At 59.1% G+C, this 12000-nt stretch overlaps 3 protein-coding genes across 5 annotated transcripts in view; 1 reads left to right on the forward strand and 2 right to left on the reverse strand.

Annotated features, from left to right (window-relative positions):
- Positions 1-524: 524 nt before the first annotated feature.
- On the reverse strand, positions 525-5878 carry CHTOP (chromatin target of PRMT1). Of its 3 annotated transcripts, none has more exons than XM_027704768.1 (6): positions 5759-5878; positions 4405-4480; positions 2965-3115; positions 1563-1743; positions 1337-1474; positions 525-863 (listed from the first exon to the last, which is right to left on the reverse strand). In XM_027704768.1, exons 2-6 carry the CDS (start codon positions 4467-4469, stop codon positions 661-663), a joined length of 738 nt encoding a protein of 245 aa, XP_027560569.1. In that variant the 5' UTR covers positions 4470-4480; positions 5759-5878; the 3' UTR covers positions 525-660. The 3 variants fall into 3 exon arrangements, with proteins under 3 accessions (XP_027560569.1, XP_027560568.1, XP_027560570.1); XM_027704767.1 differs by having other exon boundaries at positions 1563-1746; XM_027704769.1 differs by lacking the exons at positions 525-863; positions 1337-1474; positions 1563-1743 and adding an exon at positions 1753-2008.
- A 1028-nt stretch (positions 5879-6906) lies between these two features.
- On the reverse strand, positions 6907-9611 carry S100A1 (S100 calcium binding protein A1). The gene is made up of 3 exons (XM_027704790.1): positions 9562-9611; positions 7268-7416; positions 6907-7186 (listed from the first exon to the last, which is right to left on the reverse strand). The coding sequence occupies exons 2-3, from the start codon at positions 7406-7408 to the stop codon at positions 7043-7045; spliced, it is 285 nt and encodes a 94-aa protein (XP_027560591.1). The 5' UTR covers positions 7409-7416; positions 9562-9611; the 3' UTR covers positions 6907-7042.
- A 2110-nt stretch (positions 9612-11721) lies between these two features.
- Positions 11722-12000, forward strand: part of S100A13 (S100 calcium binding protein A13) — a 1103-nt gene continuing 824 nt past the window's right edge. Inside the window, exon 1 of the mRNA XM_027704789.1 lies at positions 11722-11903. The gene's annotated coding sequence lies outside the window, so the exon portion shown is untranslated. The remainder of the gene's footprint in view (positions 11904-12000) is intronic.

Raw genomic sequence — 12000 nt, forward strand, 5'->3', positions numbered from 1 at the left:
ACAGTTCTGAGGCTCTGCTTCACTGTCCCAGCTGGAATTTTATGTCCCTGCCTCCCATTCCTTTAAACAAGCACTTTAACCACAGAAACACAGTGCCAAAGGAACTTAAAACCCCCAAAAAAATCCACTAAAAGAAGGGAATTTTCCACCTGCTCCAACCCACGGGAACTTCTGGTGTGGAACAAGAGGATTTGAGCATCTAGAAGGAAAACAACAGCTAAACTTGGGCTCTTGGCCCTGCTGGGATGGTTGGGTTTGGCTTCAGGTGGCTTCAACTGAACTCTACAGGAGTGAACCTGGCGATCCAAAAATACAACCGAGCCATCCCAAAAACCCAATGAGAGTATCCCAGAACACAACAAAAATATCCCCAAATCCAACAGAAACACCCCAAACCCCAACCACGGAGCTCCAGAGGCACGCCAAGGCCTGACCCCCGTCCCACGGACGCGTCACCAGTGGCGGATCCATCCCATTATCCTCAGGGGGGGAAAAAAAACCCACCAAAAAAGATCCCCCCAAAAAAACAATCCCAAAAAAAGTTTAATACAACAGAGAGAGTATCAAAACATCGAAGAACACACTAAGTCTGAATTCTCCATGGGGAATGGAGAAGGGCTCTCCCAGCACGGCACAAGCTCCGCGGGCAGTCCTGGCCCCTCAGTCGGCAGCCTCGGGATCCGTCTGTGCCATGTAGGCGTCCAGCTCAGCGTCCAGGTGTCCCTTGGTCTTGGACATGTAGGCATCCAGCTGGTTGTCCAGCTGCTCCTTGGTCAGGGCCGGGCGTGCGGAGCCTCTGCCGCGGCCTCGGCCTCTCCCGCGGCCCCCGAAGCCGCCCCGGCCCCGGCTGGACATGCCACGACCTGGCAGGGATGGAAAACCAGTCACACCTTCCAGCCAACGAATTCCCAACTCCCGATTCCCTACTCCAGCACTGCAGGTGCCCAGAGAGATGTTGGAGCCATGGATACAGGCCCAGCTCGCTCCAGTCCCTCTGTGTTTGTCAGCCCAAGAGTCACCGCTCGAAGCTGCTGAAGAATCGGGAGCTTCCCGAGAATTCCTCAGTCCCAGCCTGACCACAACATCTGGCTGGAGCTGTGCCCAAACATCTGGCTGCCCCCACCCCTCCTCCAACAGCTGGCTCCAGGTTTTCCTCTTCCACCCAATTCACCCCCCTTCTCTATTTTATTGTTAAAAATAACCAGCTCTTGGATAAATGAGCTTTTCAGATTCCAGACTTGGAATTTTAGAGGCTGGAGGTTCCACGCCCCGACCTTGAGCAGGAGAAAGGACTGCAGCTGAACTCCTGTTATCACCGAGGTCTGGGCACACTCACCTCTGCCTCCGAGTCCCCCTCGGCCCATGGCCCCTCGGCCCAGGCCGCCTCTTCCCGGCCCTCCACGGCCCCTGAGCCCTCCTCTCCGCAGCCCCATCCGGGGGGCGATCCCCCTCCCGCCACGGAGCAGCCCCTGACCTGTGATGGAACAGCCAAAAAAAACGGGATTTCAGGCTGAGGAACAGCCAGGGGGACGTCAGGGCTGCGGGCAGGGGGTGGCACCCACCTCGGAGCGCGGCAGCCCCTCGGATCATGGCCCGGGCGCCGCGGCCCCGCAGGGCCCCCCGTGGAATTCCGCGCTGGCCCAGGGCCAGGCCCCGGCCCCCCAGGGCCCCCCGGGCCAGCGCTCCCGCCGGCCGGCCCAGCCGAGCCTGGATGTTGCTCTTCCCGAGACGCTGCTTCAAGCTCTTCTGGAAGAGAGGATCGGGAAGGGAAAGAGCGGAAGTCATGCAGCAATCTGGGATTGGGGACACGACCTGAGATGTGGGATAGCACTCCTAAAACGCAGGGCTACGCTTGGAAGCCAGGCCTGCATTCCCAAAACAATCAGCAACTCCTCTGTTTTCCTCACAGCCGAGGGAGGGTGGAGCTGGGGTGGGGTTTTAAGGGCTGGAGGTGGGACTGTGAGGTGAAGCACTCGGCAGCTCCCGAACCCCGGAATGAGACATTTCTCTGGAAAAATAGAGAGGAGACGTCAACAGCCAGCACTGAACACCCCCACGGCAACAGCAACCACCAGGAGGTGACAAATTACTTATCTGAGGTAAAAAGAGGGATTTTCTGCAAGTCCCTCAAGGTGTCTTGTTTTTAGGATCATGGAATATCCCAAATGGGAAAGGACCCACAAGGATTGAGTCCAACCCCTGGCCCTGCACAGACACTCCAACAATCCCATCATGTCCCTCGAGCGTTGTCCAAACGCTCTTGGAGTTCTGGCAGCCTTGGGGCTGTGCCCACTGTCCTGGCAAGCCTGTTCAGTGCCCAACCAACTACCCCCTGGGGGAAAAACCTTTTCCTAAAATCCAGCCTAACCCTCCCCGGTACAGCTCCAGCTGTTCCCTCAGGTCCTGTCCCTGCTCACACGGAGCAGAGATCGGAGCTGCCCCTCAGGAGGAGCTGCAGCCCCCTGAGATCTCCCACCAGTCTCGTCTCCTCCAGTTGAACAAGCCTCGGTTGCTCCTCGCGCGGCCCCTCCAGACCCTTCCCCATCCTTGTGTCCCTCCTTTTGGACCTCCAAGAGCCTTTTCACAGAATCTCAGAATCCCTGAGGTTGGAAAAGCCCTCCCAGCCCATGGAGTCCAGCCTGTGCCCCATCCCCACCTTGGCCCCAGCCCAGAGCACTCAGTGCCACAGCCAGTCCTTCTTTGGACACCTCTAGGGCTGGGGACTCCTCCACCTCCCTGGGCAGCCCCTTCCGAGGCCTGAACAGCCTTCCCATGAGGAAATTCCTCCTCGTGGCTAATCTGACCCTCCTGTTGGGAGCTGAGAGAAGATCCTCCCTGAGCCTCCTTTTCTCCAGTGATCCCTCACAGGACTCACCCTCCAGCCCCTTCCCTTCTTGGGACTCTTTATCTCCGAGGAGCTTATTTTCCACATCCCTCCAAGCCCAAAATCCAGCCTTTCCTCACCTGTTTGAGCTTCAGAGCAGCCTGGACAGACGGTCTGTTCTCCATCTGCTGGGCCAGGCGTCTGTTTCTGGCGCTGGCCAGCTGCTGCTGCTGCATGGTGGCCCGAATATTCACCGGCATCGGCTGTTTGTTCTTCAGCATGTTAGTGAAGCTTCAAGGTCGAATAAAATGGGGTTTAATTAAAGCTTAAAACACACAATTACTGGCATTTCACGGTGCTCGAGTGGGTCTCCAGCTCCCATGAACCTTATGCAAAGAGTGGTACTTTATGGGATTACGGATTCCTCGCTTGCCACGAGGACTGGAAAAGGCAGGAATGAGGTGGAAGTTCAGTCAGGATGAGAAAGCTGGAGGTTTAGTGGGTTTAGAGGTGGCAGAAGGGGTGACAACCAGCAGGAAGCAGGGATGGCCATGACAGGTGGGAGAAACAGGACAGCAAAAGCCAAATTAACCCCCCAATATCCAGGAAAAGCTTAAAAACTCCAGGCCAGGAGGCAGGTTAGAAGGACACTGTGCCAGGAACTGCCTGGTGTGCTCTGGCACTGTGGGAACCAGGTTGGAAATGATCACTTTAAAGCCTTTTCCAACATTAAACAATGCCATGATTCTACAAAATTGCACCACCCAAAGCACCTCCTAATTTCCACCCAACTGTTTTCCTGAAATGAGGCCACTTGAGAATTGGTTTGGTGCTTTTAGTGCTTAATTTAAGAGCAAGCACACAGTGAGATGGTAAATAAAGCCCCTGAACAGCATCCTGGGAGCTGAAGAGTGGAATAAATCCCCTAAAAATGAGGAATATGGGCTGATGTGCCAGTAAGCTCAGCCTACAGCTCCCTGCAGCGCTGCTGGGGCAAGAACGGCCCCAAAACTTCTCAATCGTAAGAGAATTAACCCCAAAGTGCTCAGCAGGGCAGCGAGACACCCGTTAGTCGTCACAGAGGAGCCACACGTGGAAAACCAGCGGAATGACCCACGGGAAGAGCGCGAGGACAGAGGAGAGATGGAGGTGAAGCGAAGCATTTGCCTCTTACAAGGCCCAAAGAGCCTTTGGGCTGGTTCCAGGGGCCGCCACCGGCCTCTTACAGGGCTCACCCAGGCAGGTGGGACCCTCGGGCGCGGCGGCCGGGCCAAAATACCAATGTCAAAAACATGTGGGAGAGACAGGGAGGGTGCGTGAGGTTGGTCTCTGCTCTTACAACACATCCCACCGCATTTCCGTGGCACGCAAACATTAAACCACGGAGCAATCCCTCCGCAACTGGGCCCTTTTAACCCGCTGTGCCACCGGACCTGGAGGCGAAGGCAGGTGTGGAGGCACCTGCTCGCTCGACGAGGTTAAAAGAGGGCGGGACCCACGGTGGGCTTGGATTTGGGCAGTGAGAATTAAGTATAAAAACATGGTTTCTTAGGAGCTGAAGGTGCCGTTGGCTTCCTCACCGCTCGTTCAGAGACATCTTGGTGGTGCTCTTTAGCACGACCTTCGGTGCTGACTGTGCAGCCATCTTCAGAGAATCTGCAAAACAGGGTCAAAAGGGAGAATTTACACCTTTATTCTACATTTCTACTGTTAAATATTAAATAATCCCTCCATTTTTGCCCCTTGAATGGAGAAAAAACCAACCTGCTCCACTCCTATGTCTAATCTATTTATTTATTTTTAGTGTTTTCTAGCCCTCTGCCAAAATTTTTAGGTTCTGATTGTGATGATTTTAGGATGACTGTGTGATTTTTTTAATGTTTTGTAGCCTCCCTGCCAGTTTTAATAAATCAGGGAGTTACTTTAACTCACCCTTACTAAAAATTTATCTTTCTGTAGTGAATATTTTGCCAATATTAAGAATAGTAATACAAAAATCCAGCAGCAAGATGGCAACCAAGTGACACCTTCAGAGAAAAATTTGCCAAACAAAGCCAAAAATATCAAATTTATACGATTATATGCTTATATGGTTAAACGTTAAAAAATTCTCCATTCTGGGTGGAGAGAACTGAGAAGCAGGTTATGGGTATTATAATAACTGATTTTTAGTATTTTCTAGCCCTAATAAATCAGAGAGTTACTTTATTTCACCCTTACTAAAAAGGTGTCTTATAGTGAATATTTTCCTATTATTTGGGGTAATAATACAAAAAACCAGCAGCAAATGGCAACCAAATGCCTTTAGCACACTAACACCTCCACATTTCCCACGTTTTTAGCATCAACAAGAGGCAAACCCCAATTTTAACGGCACAGGGCGTAAAATCGGGAATAAAAATCCAAGACTATGCTACACAAGCATCATATCCTTTAAAAATACCGAGGTTCCACCTGACTCAGGGCAGGGATTTAAATCCCCCCCAGCGCTGGATGCTACGGAAACTTGCTGAGCTCCAACCCTCTAGCTCTGCAGATCGATTTATTAATTTATTTTTGTAATTAGCACCAAATTTAACGGGTGGGTGACCGGGCCGCGCTCACCCTACAACACCCTCAAAACCTCGCTTTTTGGAGAGGATTTACAGCCACAAATCGAGCCAACCGGCAGCCTCGCTCCTGTTATTAATTATTTTTAATAATTTTAGGGGGCTTTTGAAAATATGAAGTGTTTTTTTAAGCGGTTTTTTTTCCTGAGCGACCGTCGCGGGGGTATCCCCGCTCCGTCCCCGTCAGCCCCGAGAACAGCCCCGGGCACGGAGCCGGGAGAAGAGGGACCCCCCCCCGAACCCTGAGGGGACCCTCCGGAGCTCTGAGGGGGCCCTGAGGCCTGTCCCGCCCCCTTCCTCCCCCCGCAGCCGGGGCATCTCTCACCGAAGCAGACGGTCGCCAGGTCTCCGGTGGCTCCGGCGGGCGGGCGGGTGTTGGCGGGGCCGGTGTGGGGCAGGCGCGGGGCCGGGGCCGGGGCCGGGGCTGGCGCTGAGCTCCGCCCGCTCCCGCCGCCGCCGCCGCTTCTCCCTCAGCCGCCCGCGACAAAATGGCGGCGGCGCTGCTCCCGCCCCCCCGAAATGGCGGCCGCGCGCCCGGCCACGCCCAGCGCTCTCGCGAGCCACCCGAGGAGAGCGCTGATTGGTGTTCCACCGGGGAAAGGGGGCGGGGCAGATGAGGGGCGGGGAGTATGGGCTCCCCGTGACGTCATATCGACAGGGTGACGTCACGTGGATTGGGTGTCGTCATGGAATCCTGGGATCAGGGAATCATGGGATTGTGGAATAATGGAGTCATACAATCATGGAATCATGGAAGTGCGGAATTCTGTGGAATCACGGAATTGCAGTAGCATCATCACAGAATCAAGGAATTGGGGATTAATGGAACCATGGAATCACAGACTCATAAAATTATGTAATCCTGGAATCATATAGAATCATGGAATCATGGAATATTCTGAGTTGGAAGGGACTCAAAGGATCATCCGGTCCAGCTCCTGGCTGTGCACAGGATCCCCCCAAAAACCCCACCAAAACCCCACCAAAATTCCAACCTTGCAATGTTGCCCAGGTGCTCCTTGACCCCTGGGGACTCCATTCCCACTCCCCTCTGAGGGCAGACCCTTCCCAATCCCACCCTAGCCCTGCTATGCCAGGATTCCTGGCAGATGATGGCGCTGGCAGCCCTGGCGGGGCCATTGGCTCCCAGCCCATCCCACTGGGATCCCAACCGGTTCCTCCAGCCTCACGGGTGCGGTCCTGGAGACTCCGGAGGCTCCAACAGCGAGTCCTGACCTGTCACCCCCCAAATCCCCGTGTCCCCGTGTCCCACATCCCAACACTGCCCGGGATCACCTGCTCCCTGGGGCGATCTAAGATGGATTTCAGGCTCCCTGGATGGATCAAGGTGGAGCCAGGGATGTCTGCAGGCACTTGGGGTGACCCTGGGTGGCTTGGGAGAGGGAAAACTCCCTGGAATCCCTGGAGGCTCTCGGAGGGGGATGCTGGGAATGAAGGAGCTGCCAACACACCCGGGCTGGGTCGGTGCCTTTATTGTGGAGCTGGATCCTGGCAGGATCCCCTGGGAATGCTGGGGAGCAGAGAGGGGGTGGCGGGGGGGGTTCTGGATTTTGGGAATGCCGTGTGTGCGGGGTGGGAGCGCAGTGGGTCAGGCGTTCTCCCAGAAGAAGGTGTTGCAGGCCACGGTCAGGGCGGCCACCAGGACCACGAACTCCTGGAAATCCACCTCCCCATCGCCGTTCTCATCCAGGTCCTGCATGATCTTCTCCACGGCCCCCGTGTCCTTCTGGGTCTGGTGGGGGGGCACAGGGTGAGCCCAGGGGGAAAGAGGGGAAGGGGAGACCCCCCCAGTGCTGCAACTGGTCCCAGTTACCTCCAGGAAACATCCCAGCTCACTCTGCAGCAGCTCCTTAAGCTCCTTCTTGCTCAGCTTGTACTTGTCCCCCTCCTTCCCGGAGTAGTGGTGGAAGACGTTGATGAGGGTCTCCATGGCCCCTTCCAGCTGTGACGCCATGGATCCGGCTGTGGGAACCCCCTCCCCGCGTCATGGGGGGCACCCACCAGCCCCCTTTCAATGACACCCCCCCCAAATGTCGCCCCCCTCCCCTTCCCGGCAGCATCTCCTGGTCCTGCTGGGCAGGGATCGACACTGAGGATCTGGGGGTCCCAGGGCATCCTGGTGCCCCCCAGGGTAGGGTGGGGGGCTCGTCCAAGGGGAAAAGACCCCACGCACCTGCCCCACTTTCAGTGTGCCCACCCTGTTCCCCCTCCCATTCCCGGCAGCGTCACGTTGGTCCCGCTCCCGTCCCTCGTCGCTGTGCAGGGATCAACACTGTGGATCTGGGGGTCCCAGGGCATCCTGGGCATTCCCAGGGTTGGGTGGGGGGCTCCGGGGTGCCGGGATGACACCCCCTCCACCTCCCCCCTCACAGGGCAGCCCCCAAACGTCACCTGCCCCGTCCTGGTCCCTCTGCTCACTCCGCGCTGCGCAGGGACTGACACTGCAAATCTGGGGGTCCCACGGCACCCTGGTGCCCCCCAGGGCTGGGTGGGGGGCTCCTCAGAGGGGGAGGGACCCCATCCACCAGCCCCCCTTCCAATGGCACCTCACTCCCTGCCTCGTCCCCTTCCCGGCAGCGTCACGTTTGTCCCATCCCTCGGTGCCGGGCAGGGATCGACCCACGGGATGTTGGGGTACCCCGGGCTGGGTGGGGGGCTCCTCTGGGATAGGGAGACCCCTCCCCCTGCCCCTCACAGGCCACCTGTGCTCACCTGAGCTCCCCGTGCTGCGAGTGCTCCCGGACGGGGCCGCCGGGGACGTTAAATAAGCTCCAAGCCCCCTCCCTCCGGGAGGATCTGATACCAGGGCTGGACAGCCCGGCTGGCACCGCCGGCCACCCCCGCGGGGGCTGGGACCTGGGGGACTGGACCCCCGGGATGGCACCAGGATGGCACCGGGAAGCACTTCCAGCCCCACTGGAGCTTGTGGGGTTCTGGTGGGAAGGGATGGGGTGGGCACAGCGTCACTTTGGGGGGCTCAGTGCCCTCCTCATGTGTCCCTCACCACCCCCAGGGATGAGTCTGGACCCCTGGAATGGCACTGGGATGGCTCTGGAAAGTACTTCCAGCCCCACCAGAGCTTGTGGGGTTCTGGTGGGAAGGGATGGGGTGGGCACAGCGTCACTTTGGGGGGCTCGGTGCGCCCCCCATAGATGAGCCTGGACCCCTGGGATGCTGGGGAAGTGTGGGGTGGGCACTGGGTCGCTGTTAGGGTCAGTCCCACCCTAGGCCCATGTCCCTCATGTCTCTGGTGTCCCCGGTGTCCTTTGTGTCACCACGGACCCCTCGTGTCCCCAGTGCCCGGGGTCTGACCTCGCGGGGTCCCCCTGGCATCCCCCATCTGTCAGCGGTGCTGTTGGTGCCAGGGCCGTGCCCAGCCCTTGTCCCAGGGCTGGAAAGGGATCCGGTGTCCTGGGCCCTGACACGGGAGCCGGCGGGGCCGGGGGGAGCCGAGGGGGCTATCGGGTGACTCCAGCGCGTCCCCCGGGGCCCCCCGAGCGCTGAAAGGCCTCTTGTCACTCTCAAAAGGCCCCACAATTCCAGCCCGGACGTTGCTCCAGCAACGCCTCGGCCAAGAAACCAGATTCCCGAGCCGGCCCTGGAAATGCTGATAATCCGGGCTCCCGTTACGGCCCCGGATCCGCACAGGCTGGACCCCCACGGCCTGCCCGGCTCCGGCGGCCCCGCGGGAGCTCAGCCTCCAAAATCATCATCCCCCCTCTTGGAGACCCCCCCACAGGGATTGGGACCCCCCACAGGGGTTGGGATCTCCCTCCAAGGGTTGGGACCCCCACGACCTCCCTGGGGGTCCCTCCTGGGGTGAGCTCAGCCCCCAAACTCATTATCCCCCTCTTTGGGACTCCCTACAGGGATTGGGACCCTCCAGAGAGGGGCTGCCGGGAGCTGCTTTTCGCAAGAGCCGGGTGGTGCCAGGCTCTTTATCCCAAATTCCAGCCCTAATTTGGGGCTAATTATATCCTGCTCCCTCCTTTCCATTTCCTGCACTTCCTGTCCCTGGGGTTGGGAAATGCCCAGGTCGATCCCCACTCGGGGACCAAATCCAGAGCCTGGGAATGGAGGGAAAGGGAAGGAACTGGTGGCACTCACTCGGTGTGTCCCTGTCCCCCGGATCCAGCTGCTCCTTCCGGGAAAGCCCGGCTCTGGGACTGCCCAGCTGGGGAACAGCTGCCTGTGACGGGGCCAGGAATCCCCCAAAAATAACCCGGCCCTGGTCCCTGCACCAGGCACAGGGACATGGTCGGGCTGTGGCACCAGAGGGCTCCCATGAAGCCCAAACCCTCCCGGAGAGCAGGATTTGGGACCAGCTGGGGGAGCCCTGGCACTGCCGGGGGGGCATCACTGGGGTTTTGGGGGGTCCTGTGGTCGCTGCGGTGAGGGGAGATCACGCCCAGCTGGCACATTCCCGGGACAAGCTCCTTCCAAAGCAGGAGCAGCGAGGCCGTGCCAGGAACAGCCTGGAACAGGTTCCAGCTGCTGCGAGTCCCTGAGCTCCCTCCGGCCCAGCTAAACCAGTCACTCCAGTTACTGGGGCCGGGCCAGGCCCATCTTGTCTCTCCGTCCCAGCGCTGGGACAGGGAAGAGGCTTTTCCATCCCTGGGCTTTGGAATGGCAGGAGCTGCTGCGGACGCACTGGGGACACTGGGATGGCACTGGGACAGCACTGGGACAGCACTGGGATGGCACTGGGCACCCGGTTTTGCCTCATGGTCACCTCCAGTGGAGCTGGGGGGGCCCATGGTGGGCACAGTGGCCGTCCCTGGTTGGAGTCCCCAACCCTGGGAGGTTGTGGACAACCCCAGGACAGGACATGGAGGTGACACCAACCCCTGGGAGGCACGTGGTCACTTTGCCACATGGAGTCCTGCAGTCCTATATGGCCCTGGTCCCTATATGGCCCCTGTCCCCATATGGCCCCAGTTCCTATATGGTCAATGTCCCTATATGGCCCCAGTCCCTATATGGTCCCTGCCCTTATATGACCCCTATCCCTATACGGTCCTTGTCCCTGTCCCCATATGGCCCATGTCCCCACATGACCCAGTCCTTATATGGTCTCAGTCCCTATATGGCCCCTGTGCCTATACACCCCCAGTCCCTGTATGGTCCCCTCCCAGCCGTGCTGGGGGTCCCCTGGCAGGGTCACCCCTCCCTGCCCACGGGGACAGCCCCAAACTGGGATCCCAGCCTTGACCAGAAGGTGCCTTTTCCCCAACTCCTGCTGCTCCCTCACCCCAAACCTGGCACCCCAAAATTCCAGGGGCAGCGAGTCACGGGCCCACCTGGCTCCGGGGCCGGTGATTCACCCCAAACCCGGCCCGGTCGGTGCCACTCCTGACTCATCCCGGCGTTTCCCAATGGCCCATCCCGGGCCCTGACGTGGGGCCGGAGGAAGTGCCGTCCCTGTCCCTGTCCCCCGTCATCCCGGGACCGGGGCCGGGCCGGATGGGGCTGCAGGAAACCAATTCCTGCCCCGTGAGCTGGTGTGATGGGTGTGGGGTGAGGAGCAGGTGCCATTGGAGCCTCCCCATCCCATGGAGAGGTGGAGTGAGTGTGTCAGGGCTCAGCAGAAACCGGGCAGGGGACAGGGGTGTTGTGCCAGGGACGTCCCTGCCCTGGGTTTCCAAAACACCACTGGGTTTCTGGGACCCCAAAACTCCCTGTGCTGTCCTGGGGGGCTGCTTGTCCCACCCTCGCTCTGTGTGGGACACAGGGATGGGGTGGGTGACAATCAGGGACATCGGGGCCAGGCCCGGGGCTTTGTCTGGGGTCGTGCCCGGGGTCCCCATGGGAATGTTGGGGCTGCTCCCTCTCCCAGGTGGAAACGTGCCAGGGCTGCCATGTTATAAATACACACTGATTAGAGGGGAACGCTCAGGTCCCAACCCCCTAATTAATTTGGATTAATTAATTTTTACAGAGCCCACTATTAATAGGGATGATGTCAGTGGGAGCTGACTCACAACTCTCACTCTGGCTCGGTGGCACTGCTGGATCTGGGCTGGGATGAGCCAGAGCAGGATGGGAACAGGGAATTTGGGCATCATCCGTGTCTCCATCCTGCTGGGATGGACTGTGGGATCCTCTGTGCCCTCGTGTCCCTCCCCTCAGCCCCTGGTCCCATCCTGCTCCCCTGGACCTTCCCGAGGCCGCCGGGGCCGCGGGAAGTTCAGCCCGGCGGGGCCGAGGGCCGAGTTTGGTCCGGTGCCCACGTCGGGAGGGAGCAGAGGAGGAGAAGGAGGAGGAGAACGTCAGGCGGTGTCTGTGCGTCCGTCCGGCCGCACCAGGAAACTCAACACCGCGGCGGGGGGGACAAAGGCTGCGCTGTCCCCTCCTGCGGCGTGGCTATAAAACCTCCCGAAACCTCCCCAAACACCCCGACACCTCCCGGGGGCCACGACCCGCCCGCAGCTCTCTGACCACAGCGAGGGGTAAGTGGGGAGTCGCTGCTGCAGCGCTGACCCCACCCCGGCCACGGCAGCGCCACTGCGGACCCCTGACACGCCCCCAGCCCCTTCCCGTGCCCCC

Source organism: Neopelma chrysocephalum, unplaced genomic scaffold (genome assembly GCF_003984885.1).
Source record: "Neopelma chrysocephalum unplaced genomic scaffold, ASM398488v2 Primary Assembly neopelma1_288, whole genome shotgun sequence".
In the NCBI taxonomy this organism is placed as follows: domain Eukaryota; kingdom Metazoa; phylum Chordata; class Aves; order Passeriformes; family Pipridae; genus Neopelma; species Neopelma chrysocephalum.

Coding starts and splice junctions, on each gene's coding strand:
- S100A1 (XM_027704790.1), bottom strand. CDS start 7,408: ATGGCGTCACAGCTGGAAGGGGCCATGGAGACCCTCATCAACGTCTTC. Junction 7,187..7,267: donor AGCTGGGATGTTTCCTGGAG/GTAACTGGGACC, acceptor CCCCCCCACCAG/ACCCAGAAGGACACGGGGGC.
- CHTOP (XM_027704767.1), bottom strand. CDS start 4,469: ATGGCTGCACAGTCAGCACCGAAGGTCGTGCTAAAGAGCACCACCAAG. Junction 3,116..4,404: donor AAGATGTCTCTGAACGAGCG/GTGAGGAAGCCA, acceptor TCGACCTTGAAG/CTTCACTAACATGCTGAAGA. Junction 864..1,336: donor AGGGGGACTCGGAGGCAGAG/GTGAGTGTGCCC, acceptor CATCCCTGCCAG/GTCGTGGCATGTCCAGCCGG.